The sequence below is a fragment of the Motacilla alba genome, chromosome 28 (genome assembly GCF_015832195.1).
Source record: "Motacilla alba alba isolate MOTALB_02 chromosome 28, Motacilla_alba_V1.0_pri, whole genome shotgun sequence".
Taxonomy (NCBI): Eukaryota; Metazoa; Chordata; class Aves; order Passeriformes; family Motacillidae; genus Motacilla; species Motacilla alba.
The window spans coordinates 691732-711977 of record NC_052043.1 but is presented as its reverse complement, the minus strand read 5'-3'; the positions used below and the strand labels follow the sequence as shown (position 1 = coordinate 711977).

The 20246-nt window shown below is 58.8% G+C and overlaps 2 protein-coding genes across 2 annotated transcripts; both read right to left on the bottom strand.

Annotated features, from left to right (window-relative positions):
* Positions 1 to 13537: 13537 nt before the first annotated feature.
* EBI3 (Epstein-Barr virus induced 3) lies at positions 13538 to 16455 on the bottom strand. The gene is made up of 7 exons (XM_038164147.1): positions 16330 to 16455; positions 15625 to 15755; positions 15034 to 15249; positions 14811 to 14928; positions 14581 to 14741; positions 13896 to 14059; positions 13538 to 13818 (listed from the first exon to the last, which is right to left on the bottom strand). The coding sequence occupies exons 2-7, from the start codon at positions 15722 to 15724 to the stop codon at positions 13666 to 13668; spliced, it is 912 nt and encodes a 303-aa protein (XP_038020075.1). The 5' UTR covers positions 15725 to 15755; positions 16330 to 16455; the 3' UTR covers positions 13538 to 13665.
* Positions 16456 to 16636: 181 nt separating this feature from the next.
* ANKRD24 (ankyrin repeat domain 24) lies at positions 16637 to 20246 on the bottom strand (the record flags this gene model as incomplete). Its single annotated transcript, XM_038163463.1, has 12 exons — positions 16637 to 16843; positions 16995 to 17060; positions 17134 to 17271; positions 17519 to 18643; positions 18723 to 18844; positions 18939 to 19011; positions 19087 to 19185; positions 19304 to 19348; positions 19461 to 19565; positions 19745 to 19837; positions 19935 to 19963; positions 20168 to 20246. Coding segments are annotated over 12 exons (2052 nt in total), but the record flags the coding sequence as incomplete, so codon positions are not given.

The following is a 20246-nucleotide window of genomic DNA, read 5'->3' as shown; positions in this document are numbered from 1 at the left end:
TTTAAGGAAAGCCTGGTGGGTGCTGGAGACCCCAGAAGAGGAGGAGGGTGTTTAAATCACCCACGGCCTCTCTGAGCCTCCCTGGGTGAGGCAGGATCGCTGCAGGCCCTCAGGAGCATCCAGGGAACATCCTCAATCCACGCTTCCTACAATGAGCCACGTGGGGCAACTTTCTCCTCTTTTTCCACTCTGGAATTTCCCTTTTTCCATTTCTCTTTTTCCTCGTGCCTCACCTTCCTCCCCTCCCAGCCTCCCGCAGGATCGGAGCCTCTCCTCCCGGTGTGTGCAGGTTTCCTGGTGCTGCTCACAGGAGACATGAGTTCATCCAGGCTCCCTCCTAATCATTCCCAGGCATGGAAAAAACCCCCTCACACCCCCGAGGAGAACATAAACATGGACGGGATGTGCACAGCTTATGGAGACGGGACTATGGGAAACACATGGTTCCAGTTTAATAAAACTCTTACATTTCCAGGGCCTTTTTTTTTTTTTTTTCTTTTTGCCTTTTTTTTTTCCTCCCCCATTTTATGGCTTGTTACAGAGCTGGGAATAGCAGGGCTTGTTTTGTTGTTTTTGTTGTGTTTTATGAGGACAATGCCTCGTCCAGAGCTCCAGACATCAGATTCTTTTTGGGGGGAAGATAAAGCTTCCGGCAAAAGCTCTTGGCTCCCGCCCAGGTCTCCCTTAACTCCTTCTGGGAATGCTCAGGGTCTGACAGCCAGGGATGGGGTGGTCAAGAAGCCCCAGATGCTCGGAAATATTTGATCTAATCTTGTTCCTTAACCCATTTCAGCCCCTCAGTCGGATTCTTCCATTCTCTCTTTGTGGTTTCCCGGAGGGATTTGGGGGGCAGGGGAGGAGTTTGCCTGGCTGGGGCAGAGGAAGGGGATGTGGGGCATAAAGGGTCATAAATCACAGGATCCCAGGACGGTTTGGGTGGGAAGGACCTCAAGGATTATCCAGTCCCACCCTAGAGGCTCCTGAGCATCCCTTTTTCCATTCCTTGTTCACAGGCGGGTGCTGGATTCCAGCTGCTTGGTGAAGTGAATGAGTGAAGGAAGGAGGAAAATCCAAGCGAGATCCAATCCCAGGGCTTTGGGGCTGCCAGGGCTTCGGAGAGGATCACAAGTTCCTCCCTCACAGCAAAGGCTGGATCCACTTTCCCGACCATTCATTTCGCGTGTGCGCGTTCTCCAGGGAAAGGAATCAAATCAGGCTCAAAGTCAACACAAGCCCAGGGTCTGAATCCTCCCCAGAGGGAGGCTGGAACCTGGAATACCAGAGGAGAACATCCAAACACCTGGAAAATCCTTGGAGATTTCTGCTCGCTGCCATTCCATGGAGGCAACTTCTGCAAGACCTTTGGCCCCCACCAAAGGCTGTTTTTTCTGATCCTGCTTTATTCCTGTCACAAGGAAGGGGGAAGTGACTCTGCTCATGTTTTCCCCATCACCACAAAAAGAGCCCTGGAACAAACCCCAAACGCTCAGCACTGCCTGGGAAAAGGGAGAGAAATCCCACAAGGAGCAATCCTAAGGCTGCAGGAGCTGGAAAAGGACTCAGATCCCATCCCAGCTCTGCTGATTCCCTCAGGATTTTCCTGTCCTGCAGCACCTCCAGCTCTCTGGGATGTACAGCCCTGTGCTCCGTGTCCATCCCAGCCCCCGGCTCTCCCCTTTCCCTCTGCAATCCCGTGCTGGACGCTGCTGTGTTTATTTTGTTATTAGCCAGAAAATCCCATTTTCTGCCAGCCACAGGGAAAAGGTTTGGTGGGAAGAGAGGGAAGGGGATAAAGGGAGGGAAGCACTTGGGGGAAACGGGGGGCAGGGGGCTCCAAGCCCCAAACACCACCGGGACTCAGCACATCCTGAGAGACCAAACTGCAGGGAAATGGGGCTGCTCCCGCTCTCACCACACCAGGAGGCTCCTGCCCACTTCCTAGAACATTCCTGGAACTGAGGAGCGCAGAGGTGCCGCTCTCCAAAGCCGTCACGTTCCATGTGCGGAGCTGCCCCGGCGCTGAGCTCAGGCTCTGCTCTGCTCCCAGCCCAGGATGGATTCCAGGGCCTTGGCTGCTTCCCCACCTTTGGATGGGCTGGAGTCGGGTTCAGCTCTGCTCCCTCCGTGCCTGGGACCTAACACAGGAATCCTGCTGCTCCTCCAGCAGGCACAGAGGGACTGGGGACAAGGGACGGAGGGACGGGACACGGGGAATGGCTTCACACCCACTGCGGGCAGGGTGGATGGGAATTTGGGAAGGAATTCCTGGCTGGGAGGGTGGGAAGGGGCTGGGATGGAATTCCCAGAGCAGCTGTGGAAGTGTCCAACGCCAGGTTGGAGCAGCCTGGGACAGTGGAAGGTGTCCCTGCCCGTGGCAGGGGGTGGCACTGGATGATTCTCCGGGATCCAACTCAACCCATTCCATGATAAATCGGGAATGTGAAAAATACAACAAATACAAACCACAGCCTGACACAAAGAGATTGTGAAAGGGTCACTGGGATGCCGGGAGAGGGAGCTGGGACAACCAAAGCGCTGCAGGGATCAGAGCAGCTCCAGATTTCAGGTTCACAGGCAATAGAGCAATCAAAATCCAGTTGGGTTCAGCGACTGGCTTGGAAACCTCCCAGGAATCTCTGGTTTCAGGCAAGTTGGAAATAAAACAAACTATTCTGATGGTATTCAGCCTCTGTGTTCAGACAAAACTCAGCAGCCAGGGAGGCTGAACTTGCTGTTTTTGCAGCAGTTTTTCACAGCCCAAGGATGCTGTGTTTCTGGTCAAAGCTGATCCCAGTTTTTGGACTATTCTGATGCAAGTTATCCATGCCAGCTTCCGAGGCTGGGATCGGGCTCTGGGGATGGTACCGAGGACACAAACACTGGCACCCCGCTGGGGACAGCAGGGAAATGGGGGAATGTGGAGCCCAGGAGCACTGGGAAAGTCCTGCCCACTGCCAGGAACATCCCATGAGGGTGAACCATTCCCCGATCTGCACCCCAACCCCCCGACACAGCTCCAGCCGTTCCCTGGGTCCTGCCTCTGCTCCCACAGGGAAGAGGTCAGTGCCTTCCTCAGGAGGAAAGGAATGTCGTTAACACCCCCAGCAGTCCCCTTGTCTGAGGTCCAAGCCACCCCTTCAACTGCTGCCACTGTCCCTCTGTCCCCAGACAGGACTCTGGAATGCTCCAAATCCACCAAGTTTCCAAGCCCAGAGCACTGCCCTAAGTTTCTTTCATTAACCAGAGCTGTGTTTAATTCTGGACCAGCTCAGCACCTGCCCGGGCTGCCCCATCCAACCTCTGGGCTCCAGCTCCTCCTCCTCACATTCCATGGGTCACTTCTCCCCTCAGGAGCCAGTCCTGGCCTGAGACACCCCGGGACAGGGACAGGGATGGTGACGTGTCCAGCCAGTCCAAACAGACGTGGAAATGGTGCTCCCAAGAGGCTCGGAGGAGACACGCCTTGGGAATGTGCCTGAGCAGGGCTGAGGCTGGGATAAATCAGGAAAAATCGGGGTAAATTGTGCACCTCAGCAAAAGGCTGATGGAGGGAATTCTCGGCTCACACTTCAGGAGTTTTTTCCACAGTTTGTCACTGGTACCATCAACACGTGGAGGGTGGAAGATGCGTCCGATATCTAAAACAAACCCGCGTTCTTGTTACAGGGTTCTGCTGCGGAGGAATCCTTAAATCACCCCCAGTGAGAGAGGCTTTAATTCAGCTTCTTTATCCAGCTTCCCTCACCCATGGAGAGCTCTTCCAAGTGGGGTCCGGATCCGTCAGGAGGGAGAACTCACACTGGAGGAAGCTGTTTGGAAAAAAACATAAGAGCTATAACAGTCCTGGAAATTCTGAAATGCAACCACCACCCACACATGCACAGATGGACACACACTGAGAACCTCCAATGCAGGGGAAAATCGAGATATTTTAGAAACAGCACTGACATTTAGAATGCCAGAATGGTTTGGGTTGGAAAGACCTTAAAGATTATCCCGTTCTAGCCCCTACCATGGGCAGGGACACCTTCCACTCTCCCAGGTTGTTCCAAGCCTTGGACGCTTCCAGGGATGAGGCAGCCACAGCTTCTCTGAGCAACTTCCCACAGTGTCTTCAGCAAAACCAGGATTGTGTTTGCACCTGGTAGAAAAGAAGAAAAGAAATAAAAAGGAGAGGTGTGAAAACCCGAGAGTTACAGGTGGACAAAACTGATGGGACTGAAATCCACCGAGATCCTCCCGCTGATGGGGAACAGATGCCACAGAGAAAGTGCAGTCAGAGGGATGGAAAAGGATGTTTCCCGAGTGCCTCGTTCCCTACAGCTCCAGCAGGAGTTAAATCCATTCATGGACTCTTGGAATGGGTTCCACTATTCCATCACAAAATGAGCCCCAGCCTCATCCCATGTCCCAGTCATTTTTTCACCCCTAAACTGACTGAGAGATGCCATCAAAAACCACTCCAAAGTTATTTTCCAAGCTCTCAGCTCAGGGATGTTGAGTTTCTCTTCACTAACGATGGAAAGAAGCTCCACAGAAATTCCTGACTGGCACCACTCCAAATTCAGCCAGATCCAAGCTCGGACATCGAAGGTTGTAAACCCCCCAAAAAAATCTCATCTCCAGGAGACTCTAAATTAAACAAATTTTGGGATGCCTCCTGCGTGTCCCTGCTGCAAGAGGAACATCTGTTTCCTATGGAGTGGGAGATATCCTCTGATTTAATCAGGTTGGGGAGATTAGAAGGATAATGGGAGCCATTTGCAAATTCCCAGTTTCCTAAAACTTCTCATTTTCATCTCAGGAAGCCTGAAGGGAAAGGGTTGAGTGTGTGCTGCAGTAAAAGTGGGCTGAACAAAGCTCATTAGGGATGACAGGAAAGCAGGGATAATTTACATATCTCTTATCAGCTGGAAAACTCTGCAAAATCCAGGCCTTTTGACACCATCCTGAGCTTTGATCCAGAGCTCCTGCACAAGGAGAGCTGAGCTCAGATGTCACCGCAAGCCTTGGGTGAGCTCCTGAGACACGGAGAGAAGAACCAAAGGTGGGAGATTGTCCCAGATTTGTGCAACTTCCAGCAGGAACAACCACGGCTTCCAGCAGGAACAGCCACAGCTTCCAGCAGGAACAACCACGGCTTCCAGCAGGAAAAAAAAACACAATTTCCAGCAGGAACAACCACAGCTTCCAGCAGGAAATAACCACAGCTTCCAGCAGGAACAGCCACAGCTTCCAGCAGGAAAAAAACCACAATTTCCAGCAGGAAATAATCACAGCTTCCAGCAGGAATCCAGGCTCCATTTGGAATGATCTGCCCAGACTGGAGCTGGGTGTTGGTCAACTCTTTCTCTCTCTTTCCAGAGACTTCCCACAGGTGAAGCGGCTCCTGAAGAGTTCTTAGCTCTGCTTATTCCCTGGCGGAATGTTCTGTGTCCTTCCCACCCATCTTCCCTATTTTTCCCTATTTTCCCAAGTCGGGGAGGTAATTCTGCATGAGAAGGAGAAGCCTGGGTGGAAACGGGATGTGGCATCATTGCCACTGCTGCTGGACACTGCTGGGATCTCCTGGAGCTGTCCATGTGGTGGGGAGGACAGTGGATGTGTGTTCTAATTCACCTAAATATCCAAACCAGGTGGAACCAGACCCATGGCTCCACAAACCTCATTTGGAGAGGGCTGGAGAGTTCTGGTGCCTCAAGCGAGGAGCTCCAGGTGGGACAAGCTCCCCAGAACACCTCAGAACGAACCAAATCCCAAAATATCCATCCCCATCGAGGCTGGGGCAAAGTGCCCTGATGGATCAATGCGCTGGCTTCCATTCCAAAAGGAAAATATGGCCCTAAAGCCACCCAGCCCTTCTCCTCCTTTTGGGCCTGACCCAAACCTGCACCTCCCCTCCCCCTGCATTTCCCCCCGACACACCTTTCCTTCCACTGGAACATAACCCCAAATAAGATGTTGGCCTGACATGAAAGGAAAATGTATAAATATTTTTAAAAAGAGAAGAATTCCTGCCTCTCCACCAGTTTGCTCCAACTAATAGGTTTCAGATGTCGCACATACTTCATTCATTCAGCCCCATTCAGTCTCCTAGGAGCCCCCGCTGTATTTATTAAACACAGCAATTGTGGAATGTTCAGCACTTACAGAATCAAACACACCATTTTTTTCTTTTTTTTCCCCCCAAAAAAGCGTAATTAGAAAGCTTTGTGAGTGACCTAAAACCATCATCCTGGTTCTAATCCCAGTGCCCACTCCAGCATCCTGCAGCTGTCCCAAACCTCTTGCCATGGTTTAACCCCTCCTGGCTGCCCAAGAACGCTTTTTTGGGGGGAGTTTTCTCCTCAGCAGGATGATTTCCCTGCCGTGCTGGAGCACCTCCTGCTCACTGTGCTGTTCCTGAACGTGTTCTTTTGGACACTTGGCTCTCACATCCAACTTGTCTCCGCAGTCTCGGCAGCTCTTCCCACTCCTGGAGGCGCGAGGCGAGGCTGGAATCCTGCAGGATGCCAGCGCTAATTTCAGCAGCACGGAGCTGGAGAACACGAGCTCTTTCCTAGAGGGATTCAAATGGAAGCAGACAGAAGAGCAGAGCCATTTCTCATTCCAGAGCTGGCAGCGAGAGCCGAGGAGGATGTCTGGGCTGCAGAGGCAGGACGTGGGGTTGGTTCCAGCACCGGTGACCTGCCAGAGCTGGGGGACTGCTCCGAAGGGTTTGCTGGAGTCTGGCACTGGCCCAGGCCTTTTTTTGGGGAGAGACGCATGAAAAGCAGAGCTGAGAGGGGACGTGAGGCCCTGAGCTTTGGCTGGGACCGTCTGGCAGGAGCTAGCGGCGGAGGAATGGCCTTTGCTTGAGGCCACAACCAGTTCATGCAGCTGCTGAGTTCTGTCGGCCTGGAGTGCTCCAACAGGAGGTCACGGCCCCCAGCCAGCCTCCCTTGGACCAGCAGCTCCATCCCAGCCTCCTCTGGGCCTCGAATTCCATCCCAGCCTCCCTTGGACCACAAAGTCCATCGCAGCCTCCCCTGGGCCAGCAGCTCCATCCCCTGGGCCAGCAGCTCCATCCCAGCCTCTGCTGGACCAGCAGCTCCATGCCAGGAATGGAGCACAGCCAGCCCTGCACACCCATCCTGGGCACACTGAGCTCTTCCCGAAGGTGTGGCGGCTCATTTTCCTCCCCTTTTTGGGCTGCAGAGCCCCTGCCCCCCATGGGAGAGCCCTGGTTGATGGGAACAGTGCCGCTGTCACTGTTTCCACATCGCTGCCCACTTCACAGAGCCCGCAATGAGCCTTGTCCCAGACACTCCCGGGGGAGCCGCTGGTTTCCAGGCAGGATCCCTGGTTATTGGTCCCACTGCAGGAGGCTGTACGGGAAGGGATGAATCCCCGTGGCTGTAAAACACCAAATGTGCTGAGAGCCACTCCAGAGCCTCCCAAAGGCTCATTACAGCACTGCGTAATTAAAGTCCAGCTGTCACAGCCTCTGCCTGGGCACAAGGGCAGCTCCTTGCTCTGGCCACCTCCAGGGGTTCCCAGTTTTCCTCTGCTTTCGCCATCTCATTGTACAAGGAAAAACACCTCTGCAAACCCTGGTTCCTGGAATTTGCAAGTGCTCTGGCCAGGGAATGGTCACATTCCCAAGGCTGCCAGAGCTCCAGGAGTGCTTGGACAATGCCTGAGGCACAGGGTGGGATTGTCGGGGGTCTGTGCAGGGCCAGGAGCTGGACTCTGATCCTTGTGGAACCCTCCCAGCTCAGGACATTCCATGGTTCTACAATTCTGTGACTAATTAGCAGTCCGGGTTAATTGTCTGGTGGGGACAGACCCTTCTAGAAGGACCATTTCTGCTTGTGCAGTGTCTCCACAGCCCCAGGAGCGCAGCTGGGACGGGGATACCCCAGGCAGTGCCAGGTATCCCTCTCTTCCCTCGGCATCCTCACCCTCCCAGATCCCATCTCCTCTCTTCAGGGCTTTGCTGACCGGCAGGGAACTCCCAGGTGAAACCCAAGGCAGCTCCTGCAGCTTTGTGGGAGTGCAGCACCTCACATCCAACTCATCCCAAACTTTAGGAAACCCCAGGCTACCTCAGGGATCTGAGAGCCTGGATTCAAGGATCTGGGACAGGAACCCATGGAGCAGCCCGACCTTGCAGCTCCTCGTTTCAGAGTTGCTCCATCTCCGATTGTTCCCGGATACTCCAGTGTCACTCAGCTGTGTGCTTGTGGCACAATTCCAGATTTCTGCAGAGATGCCCAAGCCATGAGCACAAACCGCTGCCCCAGTGTGACCATGTATTGGAAAAACCCCTGAGGAAGATTCCGGCCCATTCCTGAAAGTTGGTGCCTCTGGGACAGCAATTCCTCCCCATTCACCCCGGGTTTCAAGCATTTTTTGTGAGGTTGGCTGAGCATCTGCTGGTGATTAAGGGTTTTGTCATCTGGAAAGAGCTGACAATTACCTCCAATTATTCCAACTAGGTCAGGTTCTTCAGCACGAGTTTATGTGATGACTCTTGGCTGGAATTTAGGATTTCAAACTCCAATGGAGAGCAGAATCCACCTCTCCTCTCTCACATTCAGGAAAAAAAAATCCTTCCATAAATAACAGCTCCTTGTCCCATAGGACCTGACCTCCTGTTGTTTCAGGACAACACCCCAGGAACCACACAACAGGCCTGGCTCTCCAGAACTGGAAAAGGGAGTGAAAGGAATTTCAGGATGCTCCAGGAATTTCAAGAAGGGTTTTCTCATCAAACTTTCCATGTCAAAACTCCCAACTTCCTTGGAAATGTGCTTTGGGGCCTCAGGTGCCAGGCGAGAGAGTGGGGACTGAGGTTTAGACTCTGTGTGGGCAAAGGATGCCTCATTCCTTTTCCTGGGATCTACTGTCCTGGACAGGCTCTAATTTCCCACTGGGAACTTCTCATTGTGTGAGCAGCAACCATTTAACAGCAGCTGCACTGAAGTCCTTTAAAGATTCCAGCCAATCCAAACTATTCCAGGCTTTCTGAACAGTTGAACTTCTCCAGTCCCACGGCAGATTGGGGCTGTCTCCCTTCTCCAGGGAAGGGTTTTTCCAGGTGTCCCTCAAAAGCTCACAGCTTCTCCACGCTCCCAGTTCCCATTCAAGACCCAACGTGCCTGAAAAGCCTCCTCAGGAATCTCCTGCAGAGCAGGAAAAGTGGAGAGAATCGAGCACCCAAAACCCCATTTGTGGCTCTGCCTGTGCCAGGCTCTGTCCCTGTCACCCTGCCACCCTGCCCAGCGCAGGTGCCTCGTGTTTTCCAGCAAGTTTCTGGCAGTGCTTCCCACCAAGACTCCCTCGGGGACAGGAGCGTGTCCCACAAAGCCCAGCTCGGAGCACACCCCGGGAATGAGATGGTCCAAATGGGACAAACACAACTGGAAAATGTGCTGCACTGCAAGGCCAGGAGATTCCAACTCCTTCTCCCTAATTACATGTGATTGCTTCTTGGCAAGAGCTCAACCTGCCAGAGCAGTGAGGTTTTACAAACATTCACACAGGCATTAGATCATTGTTTGAAGGAGTTATTGGCAGCCCAAATCTGAAGTAAAAACAGAGTTTAAAGCAGACCATATTGACCAGGGTGAAGCTGGCTGCTTTCATGTCTCCTGCTCGTCTCTGGACACCCAGGACCCCATTCATTTCCTGTCACTCCCATCACCATGGCATTCCTGGGGCTGCATGTCACCACCTTGGGGTGTTCTGACTTTGGGGGGTTCTGTCCTTGTTAGGAACACAGGTTTATAGCACCAAGAATCCCAGGATGGTTTGGATTGGAAGGGACCTTAAATCCCATCCAGCGTCACCCCTGCCATGGACAGGGACACCTTCCCCAATCCCAGGTGACTCCAAGCCTCATCCAGCCTGGCCTTGGACACTTTCCAGGGATCCAGGGGCAGCCACAGCTTCTCTGGGCACCTTGCACCAGGGCCTGCCCACCCTCAAAGAGAGGAATTCCATCCCCACATCCCGTTCGTCCCTGCCCTCTGGCAGTGCAAAGCCATTCCCTGTGTCCTGGCACTCCAGGCCCTTGTCCAAAGCCCCTCTCCAAGATTTATTTCTCTGTGTCAGAGAAACACCTTCCCACATCCAAACACCCACTGGGAACCAGGCCTTTTCCCTTTGCATTTCATCAGAATCTTCGTGCTCTGCTCTCGTGAATTCGTCCTTGTCCCTGCTGGGCCAGTCTGACATCACGGGATGAGCTCTGGGGAGCTCTGCCATCCTCTCCCAAAGCCTTTGGGAAAGCAGGCGGGGGCTCAAGCCCATGGCAAAGGACAAACGGGAATTCCCACAGACTCCTGCTGCCAGTCCCTGGCAGAACAAAGGCCTGCTGCAGAGGTGAGGCTGTCCTGCACGAGGCTCAGGTGGGGCCGGGAGCCTCTGGCAGCTTGGATAATGGATAAAAATACTCCAGGCTCTGGCAGCCAAGCAGAGCTCCTCACGGAGCAGCTCCCACCCCGGAGCCCTGCAGGGCACCCTGGCCTTCCACGTGTTCCTAAATTAGATCTCCTGGGACCAGCACTGGCTTTTAAAAGGGAGGTGAGCTTGTTAGTGCCCAGCATTATCCCTTACATGGCAATCAGCAGCTTTAGTGCACTTGGAGGGGCTGTAAAAGGCAAGGAGGGAAGGGGCAGCGTCAGGAAGCAGCAGAGCCCCTTTGCCTGGCACCGAGGGGCCACTCGGGAGCTCTGTAATTGTGAATTTTCCAGTGCTGAGGTAGAACAAGCCCCAGACTAAACCCAGGAGCTTTGGGAAGGTGCAAGAAGAGGCAGAGAAGGTTTTGGGGGCAGCTCCCCAGCAGGTCCCTTCTCCTGAGGCCAAAACCCTGGGCTGGAAAGGGTCTAAGCGAGGATTGCCAAGCTCTCCACCCATGAAAGTCAGGGTGTGCAGGCTCCTTTCTTCCCAAATCATGGCTTGACTTACACAGCCCTGTGCTGCTGGCACAGGAAACCCAGGGAAGTCACACTGCAGGAGTAAAAAAAGCTCCTGTGCTGTCAGAGATTCCCTTCCCAGCCTGCCCAGGGGTCAGGGATACCACTGGAAAAGGCTCTCGTGACACTGCCCCAGGTGTCCTTGGCCGAGAGGATTTGGGGTGTAGTTGAGTCTGTTCCCGTGTTCCCAGAGAGCTCCTGCCTTGTCCTGCAGATACAAATTAATAAGGAAATAAATTAATTAAAAGTGGTGTCCTTCGGTTACTGGGAGAGCCCCAGAATCTGACCACAAACGATGAAGAAACATCTGTGAGATCTGAGAGCTGCCAGGCACCAACTAAACCTGTCCTGCCAAGGCCATTTTGGAATCAGAACCCAAAATCAAAAGGACAAAACAAGCACAAATGACACGGGAATCATCCTAGAAAAGCTCTCAGGAATCTGCCATCATGCTGTAGAAAGAATGAGGAATTTCTGCTGCTTTAAACTGAATTTCCAGTCCTAACCTGGTGTTGCAGCAGAGGCTTTAGGAAAATCTGAACCAACAAGAAGCTTAAACACCTTTTTTAATATTAACCAGTCCCACTCTCTGAGACGGTTTAGTGATTATTGTCACCCTAACATATGGGAATTTTGCAGGAGAGCTGACGTCCTTCCTAAGGTCAGATGTGATGAGATGGAGCCAGGAAGAAAAAATAATTGGTCCTGGTTTTAAGTGTTAAGCAATTCTGCCTCCCTGAAATAAGCAGTATAATTTATTTTTTTTTTCTTGCTCACACAGCAAAATCCACAAACTACCGAGACAACCAGGAGGGGAAATTTGTCCCCTCACGTAAATCCCTTTTTGCCTTGTAAAGCTGCATTCCCGAGCCAGCAGCTGCTCCAAAGGGCCGATCCCAGACCCCCCATTTCACTGCAGACACCCCCGAGGCTGTTTGGGCTACAGGATCACCCCAGGACAGCCCAGGTGTGCCGGCCAGCTGGTTTGGGACCACGGAATGGACACACCAGAGCCGACTGCCAGCGTGAGGCCGAAGGCAGCCGCCGCTTTCCCAGGGATTTTCCCTTTGCTGTGTGTTTGGAAGGTTACACAGCTGTAAGGCAGACACAGGAGGAGCTGGGAGCCTGCAGGGATCACTGCCTCCATCCCACATGTCCCATGGAAGGAAGCTTTCCTGTGGACTGACATCCCATTAGCTCCTGCTGGTGGGAGCCTATTCCTGGGGCTGGAAATCCTTTGGAGCCTCCAACTGCCGGCTGCTCATCCCGCAGACAGCTCCGGTCCCATCCCCGACCTGGTGACTCGTATTTGTTTTCTCATTTTATAAGAACCAGGCTCTTCCCTGCTCTCGTTCCTGGTGGGAATGAGCACTGGCCGGGTGTGAGGCTAGCCGAGATGGAAAACTGGGATCTTGTCCAACAGGCTCTCTGTCTTCCTGGGAAAAATCTCTCGGCTTCACACGCTCCCAATCGTGCCATCAGCTGGAGCGAGGTGGAACTTCACAGGACGGGAAGAACCAGCCCTTTTCCCAAAACGACCTGCGAGGACGCCAAGTGCTTCCAGAGCCCAGGAGAGCTCAGGGAAGAAAATCTGGAGGGCACAAAGCCTGACAAAGCTTGGGAAAGGGCTCGGTGCCCTCTGGAAGGTGGCGGATCCCTGCCTAGGTCCCCATCAAATCCAAGAGATGGGAGAGTGAGAAGGAATTCTTCCCTGCGTGGGTGGTGAGGCCCTGGCACAGGGTGCCCAGAGAAGCTGGGGCTGCCCCTGGATCCCTGGCAGTGCCCGAGGCCAGACTGGACGGGGCTTGGAGCAGCCTGGGAAATGTGTCCCTGCACAGTGGAAGGTGTCCCTGCACAGTGGAAGGTGTCCCATGGCAGTGGCAGGCGTGGCCCAGGACAGTCTTTAGGGTCCCTTTCGCACCCAAACCCCTCCATACCCGGCCCCGTTTCCCGCCACCGGCCCAGCCCTCAGAGACTGAGCCCCGGGGTCTCCCGGCCCCGCGCGCAGGGGCTGCGAGCAGCGGGACGCGCCGCGACCAGGCGGGGGCGCCACAGTCCGCGATCCACGCTGCGCATGCGCGCGGTGCCCCCTCCCCGACCGGAGAGCGGGAAGACAGCGACGGGCGGGACCATCAGGGGGCACGGCGGGGGGGGCGGGGTGGTCTGTAACGGCCACGGGGCTCCGGTGTGAGGTCTGGAACCCTTCGAGGCTCCGGTGTGAGGCTTGTGAGCCCCGGGGTTCCGGTCTGCTGTCGTCTTAGCTTGGGGAACGCCTCGCAGGGAGCAGGAGCCCCTCGTTAATCGCGGCGCTCCCCCCTCAGCTCACGTCCGACATGGCCGCCCACCCCTCAGGCCCGCCGTGTCCGGGACAGCCCCGCCCCGGTGGGCGCTGAGGGCCGGGCTGGGGCGGAGGGCGAAGGGACCGCGCTGGGGCAGAAAAGGGACCGACCCCAAGGGCAAAAAAGGGTCAAACAGCAGGAAAACCAAGGGATTGTTCTGGAACAGCAAAGGGACTGGCCCTGAGGGCGGTGAAGAGACCTACCCCAGGGGCAGCTCAGCCATCACAAACATCCGAATTAGAACAGGGACGGAGCCTCAAGCCCTTTTATTGCCCATTCCTGGCAGCACTGGTGGCTCCGTGCTGCTGGGGTGGGACAAGGGACAGCAACAGGCCTGGGATGGGGACAGCAGCCCTGCCTGGCTGTCACTGCCCCACCCAGGGTGTCCCCAAGGCCGGCAGGCTCCAGGCGCTGAATTCCCCGGAATCCGTGACATCCTTGGCGGCCACCTGGATGTGGTGGAGGCTGCCGGGCTCCAGGCCCGTCAGGATGTGGGATGTCAGCTCGTACGGCCCCACCTGGGGACAGCGGGGTCAGGGACACGCCGGGCACAGCCACAGCTGTGCCTCAGTTTACCCGGGGAGGGTGGCAGTACCGTGGTGGGGACGGAGTCGTTGTCCCGGGAGTAGCGGATGTGGTAGTGGAGCGGGAAATACTCCGGGAATGGCCAGGATGATGGAGGGCTCCACTCCAGCAGCAGCTTCTGGGGCTCCCCAGGGATGGGGGAGACCCGCAGGGCCTCAGGGGGGTCCGGCTTTACTGGGGAGACAAGGAGTGAGAGAATTCCAGGATGGTTTGGGTGGGAAGGGACGTTGAGGATCATCTCAGCCCACCAGGGACACCTTCCACTATCCCAGGTTGCTCCAAGCCCCCATCCAGGCTGGCCTTGGACAGTCCCAGGGATCCAGAGGCAGCCACAGCTTCTCTGGGAATTCCATTCCAGGGCCTCACCACCCTCACAGCCAAGAGTTTTTTCCAATATCCCATCTAAATCCTCCTTCAGATTAAAACCAACCCTCTTGTCCCACCACTGCATGGAAGAAGTCACTTTCCTTCATTTTCAGACGAAGGGGGGATGTGGCTGTAGGATCCAGCACGGCATGTTGGGGACAGGGCCCTCATGTCCCCCTGTGAGCTGTGCAGGGACAGTCTGAGCCCCAGAAAACCATGGCACTGATGATCCCACATCCCAAGCAGGGGAGAGCCCCCAAAGGACACCGCAGGGTGAGACACGAGGGTCCTGCAGGGGACCCCAGTGTCCCCCGTCCCGCAGCACTCACTGATGTTCTCCAGGAGGAAGGGCAGCGCTCCCGAGGCGGCTCCCAGGGGGTTCCGGGCCGTCACGTTCAGCTCGTAGGGAGTGAGGGAAAACACCTGCAGGTCCCCGAAGGAGCAGCTCCGCGGGCCCGTGAGGGTGCACTCACCTGCGTCTGTGCCGTGCCTGGGGGACACGAGGACAGCTGCCAAGGGTTGGGTGACACGGGGACAAGCTTTGGGGACCCCCACTCACCTGTAGGTGGCCACAAAGTCGGTGTCCAGCAGGGGCTCGGGGCTGAGCCCCCAGGAGCAGTTCACAGCCTGGGGGTAGCTGGTGGCCCAGCACTCGATGGCCGGTGGCGGGGGCGGGTCTGGGGCAGGGGACAGGGCACAGGGGACAGGGGTCACCCCACTGCCAGCACCCCAGGGACCCCCGGCCAGCAGTGGGGTCACAGCAGGGCTGGGGGGGCACTCACAGCCCAGCCGCAGGCAGATGGTGGCCCAGGTCTCGCCGGTGACAGGGTGGTGGCAGCTGTAGTGGCCCTCGTGGGCCAGGCTGGCGTTGGGCAGGGCCAGCCCCGGGGCTGGGGACGTGCCCAGGACGGTGTCCCCCTGGCGCCACTCGGCCGCACCCCCCGGGCACAGCAGCAGCACCTCAGTGCCCAGGGAGCCGTGCTGAGGGGTGCAGGGGCCTGGGGGACACATGGGGACACGGCAGGGACACTGCATCAGGAAGGGTCTGGGCCTCCCTGGGCCCCCCAATGCCATTCCCAGTGTCCCCAGACCCCCACCTCTGCCCCCGGTCCCCTCATGTCCCCAGATCCCCAGGCATCATCAATCCCTCCATGCCCATTTTCTGTACCCCAATGTCCCAAGTCCCTCCAGTGTCCCCACACTTCTCTCCCTGGAGACCCTGTCGTCATCCCCTGTCCCCTCGCTGTCCCCAGTCCCCTCCATCCCTGCTCCCTCCATCTCCAACCCCAGTGCTCCCAGTCTGCCCAGTCCTGCTGTATCCAGGATCCCCAGATCCCCCCAGCCTCCATCCCAGTTCCCCCAGTCCCCCATACCTCCGTCCCCGTTGTCCCCATCCCCAGTGCTCCCCGCCGTGCCGTTGTAGGGGACAGTGCAGGCAGGTGCCACCAAAGCCACGAGCCAAAGCCACCTCATGCCAGGAGACTCAGCGGGGCTGCCCGGGCACCTGCGGGGACAGGCAGGACGGTCAAACCCCAGCTCTGGGGACAGCACAGACACCACATGTCCTCAGGGGGCCAGGGACATCACCCTGGGGCCACCCCACACTGCTGTGCCTCAGTTTCCCCCCCAGCCCTGCCACACACCCTGCAGAGGGATGGGTTCCAAAGGGGTCAGACCCTACAGCCAGGACAGAGAGGGGGTGAAAATTCCCACTGTTCCTACAGGAATGTCTCAGGGGTACGTCCAGCCCTCCCTGCAGTCCCACACTGGAATCAGGGGTCTGTGTCCCTCGGGTGGGTCCCCACCTCCATCCAGGGCAGGGCTGTCCCTCACAGAGACCCCCAAAGCCTGGCCTGGAGCTGAGCTGAGCTCCCTGCTTTCCCCAAGCCCAGCACTACAGGGACATGTCCTGCCCTTGTCACCTCCCGCCACAGCCATGGGCTGGCTCTCCCCCAGAGGGGACACGCTCTGCTTTCCCTGCACTTGGGGGTGCCCCAAACCCGGCGCTGTGGGGTCACCCCAGACCTCCAAGACCCCCTGCACTGCCCGTGGGGACCCCAGGGTCCCCAAACGCTCACCGCAGCAGGGCCAGCTGGGACCGCAGTGTCCCCGCCGGATCCCGGCGCTCCCCAGCCCATTTCCTCGCAGGAAGTGCCGTTCCCGTGGGGACGGGGCCGCTTCCCAGCGTGCTGCCACCCACGCCCCGCGCCCTTGGGAAAGGGATTCCAGCCCTGGCCGAGAGGGTTCCCACCTCTCCCCTTCCTTCACGGTTCCCCTCAAGGGATGGCAGGGCTGGAGACGGTGGCACCGATCCCCTGCTGTCCCCAGGTCCCCACAGCCCCCCGTGCCCACCCCGGTGCCCCCAGAGAGGAGCCACCCCATTAGTGTGACTATAAATAACTTTATTGCTGCTGTGCTGGGGGTGGGCTGGGTGCCCGGACAAGCAAAGGGACACACAGGGTGCTGTGACAGACCTGTCCCCCCTGTCCCTGTGCCACCCGTGCTGGCAGGGGCTCATCTGCCCTGCTCCTGCAGCCGCTGCATCCTCAGGATCTGGCACAGGAGTCTCTGCACGTCCTCGTCCATGTGGCCCTGGGGTGGAGGGGACATTGGTGGGGACATCAGGGAGGCTCCGTGCGTGTCCCTGGGCTGGCACCTGGCTCATCCCCTCCGTTGCCTCCTGTGGATGGCCCAGCCCCCACCCCAGTGTCCCCAGCTGTCCCCAGCCCTGTCCCCAGCTCACCTGCACAGCATAGAGCAGGTGGCTCCGGTAGAGTGTCACCACCTTGCTGTGCCTCGTCTCTGTCTCCTGCAGCACAGGGAGGGGGTTTGGCCACAGGGCTGGGGGCTCGGGGGAGCCCCGAACCCCCCAGGTGACCCACCTCCAGCTTCTCCTCCAGCGCCTGGATCCGCGCCTGGAGCGCGGCCGTGTTGGGTGGGGATTGTGGTGGACCTCCCGACTCGGGGAGGGCGTTCAGGGCTTCCTTCAGCCTGAAAACCTCCTTGGAGAGCTCCGTGATCTGCACAGGGCACGGGTTACAGGTTACCCAGAGCAGCTGTGGCTGCCCCATCCCTGGCCGTGTCCGAGGCCAGGCTGGACGGGGCTTGGAGCAGCCTGGGATAGTGGCAGGTGTCCTTGCCCATGGCAGGGGGTGGAACGGGATGAGCATTAAGATCCCTTCCAACCCAAATTCTGTGACTCTACACGTGCGGCTCCAAGGCCACCATTCCCCTCCGAGCAGCCCCTCGTGATTTCCCGTCCCCTACCTTCCTGTCCCTGTCCCTGACCAGCCGTGCCGCATCCTCGGCGTGGCCGTGGAGCTCCCGCAGCCGCCGCGCCTCATCCTGGGCCTGCTCCAGCTGCTTCTGCGCGGCGCCCAGCCTGTCCTCGGCCGCCTGCCGCTCGCTCTTCATGAACAGCGCCTGCCGCTGCACGCGGAACACCTCCTCGCACGTCTTCTCGTGCCGCCGCTCCAGCTCCTGCAGCCGCTGCACCAGCGCCGCCGCCTCCGCCCGCAGCCCGGCCTCGGCCGCCTCGTGCTGCGCCCGCGGCACGGCCGCCGCCAGCTCCGCCTGCAGCCGGGCGGCCTCGCGGGCCTTGGCGTCGGCCGCGGCCTCGAGCTGCGCCAGGCGCTCCCGCAGGCCCCGCGCCTGCTCCTGCAGCGCGGCCGTGGCGCGGGCGTGCTCGTCCCGGGGCACCCAGCCCTCGGCCCGCGCCCGCTGCGGCCACGCCGGGGCCTCCTCCTCGTGCTCCCGCAGCCGCTCCCGCAGCGCGCCCAGCTCGGCCTCCCTGCGCGCCAGCGCGGCCCGGAGCTCTGCCAGCTGCGCCTCGGCCTCCGCCTGCTGCCGCGCCGGCTCTCGCGGCCTCGCCTCCAGCTCCCGCCGCAGCGCCTCTGCCTCGGCCTCGGCGCGCCCGCAGCGCTCCAGCAGCGCTTCCTTCTCCCGCGACGCCTCCTCCACAGAGGCTCCCGGCGAGGCCGCGGCCTCCGCGGCCTCCAGCCGGGCCCGCAGCTCCTTCAGCCGCCGCTCCCGCTCCTCCAGCTCGGTCTGTGCCCGCTTCAGGGCCGCCCGCGCCTCCGCCAGCTCTGCGCCCGGCTCCCGCTCGCCGGAGGGTGAGGAGGAGGAGGATGTCTGCACCCCCAGCTCGCCCAGCGCCGCCTTGCACTCGCCCCAGGCCCAGGCCGGCTCCTCGGCGGGACGCGGCCCCGCGGTTCCCTCCGGGACGGGCTCCGAGGCCGCGCGCTGCCCGTCCCCTCCGGCCCGCGCCGTGGCCTCCCTGCCCTGCGCCCGCAGCCGCTCCAGCTCCCGCTGCAGGGCCTGGTACAGACTGGCGGGCACCACGTCCCCCGGGGCAGGGGGGCTGCTCTCATCCCGCTCGTAGTTCTCCAGCACCTGCCGAGAGACCGTGAGGCCACCGTGGGCCAGGGGACAAGGAACAGAGGGACAGACGGACGGACAGAGGGGGACGTGCCTGGATTTTCTCCCTCAGCTCCTTGTTCTGCACGGTCAGCGACTGCACCTGCCCCTGGAGCGTGGCCAGCAGCTCCTCGGCCGAGGGGCTCAGCGTCTTCTTGGAGAGCAGCATCTCCGCTCCTGCAGGGCACAGGGACCTGGGGCTGTGCCACCTGTGCCCCCACTGCCCAGTGCCACCTCCCCAAGGTGTCATTGGGAGGCTGGCAAGACCTACCTGGGAACTCAAGCGGGTCTCCCTCCTCGTCCTGCAGCGTCTCAATGTCGTAGCTCGTGTTCTCCTTCTCATTCTGGGGGTGCAGGGTGGAGGTGACGCCCCTGTCCCCAGCCCTGGGCGCTGCCAGCTGTGTCCTGCCCACACCCACCTCCATCGAGGATAGGCGGCTCCGCAGAGCCTCCACCTCCTTGCCCAGCTTCTCCTTCTCCCCGTCCCGTGCCACCAGCCGCTCCTCCAGCTCCTGGATCTGCAGGGCAGGACATGGAAATAGGGTCCCTTTGGTCCTGGCAGAGTCCTGGTGGCATTCCCAGCACCAGGACCCCTTGGAGAGCTGAGGTCACCTCCAGGCTCTTCCCTGGCCTCACCTGTTTCTCCATGGAGCGCAGGGAGGCCTCATCCAGCTCTGCCCGCTGGCAGGACCCAGGGAGAGAACAGGGAGGGATGAGTGCTGTCCCCATCTCCCCTGTCCCTTCTGCTCCCCGGGGACACGGTGGCACGTCCCCAGGACCCTGCAGCCGGTACCTCCCGTCTCTGCTTCTCCTGCTGCTCCAAGCCCCGGATCTTCTGCAGGAACTGGGCCCTCTCCTGCCGCAGCCGCACGATCTCCTCGTAGGCGTCCCGGTCCTCCTGCAGGGAACACAGAAAGCATTGAGCCCAACTCCTGGCGCAGCAAACCCCAAAATCCCACTGTGTGCCCGAGGGGGCTTTTTGGCACTGACCCCCCAATGAGGGGACCCCTCATCGAGGTGTTTTGGGCTGCTCTGCACCTGCCAGGCCAGGTGAGGACCTGGGGACCCATTTCTCACCTGGCTGGGGGTGCCCAGGGGAGGCAGAGGGGCCTTCCTCTTCCTCGGGGTGCTGCTCTTCTCCCTGACAGATGACTGGCTGGGCGAAGATGTCTGTGGACACCCCAGGGCAGAGGGGACGTCACACCCACAGTGCCCTCCGTCCTTCCTGAGCCAGGAGACCCTCCAGGGACGGGCACCAGCCCCTCACCTGCGACGCCTGCTCAGTTGACTCCTCTTCTGTGGGGCAGGAGGGAAGAGAAATTGGGGAGATTTAGGGGTTCAGAGCTCAGAGGCACCTCAGCTGGGGACAGCACAAGCAAAGGCAGCCCCAAACACCCAGGAGAAGGGGACACATCCCCGCAGCCCGTGCCAGCCCCGTCCGGCCGGTGACAACCCCCCAGTGATGGTGACAGGGAGCCCGGGGTGCCCCGGCAGCCTCACCGCTGGCCCAGGAGCGGCGCTGGGCCGCCTCCTGCAGCAGGTGCTGGATCAGGGCGTTGCCCGTGGCCAGCCCGTAGTG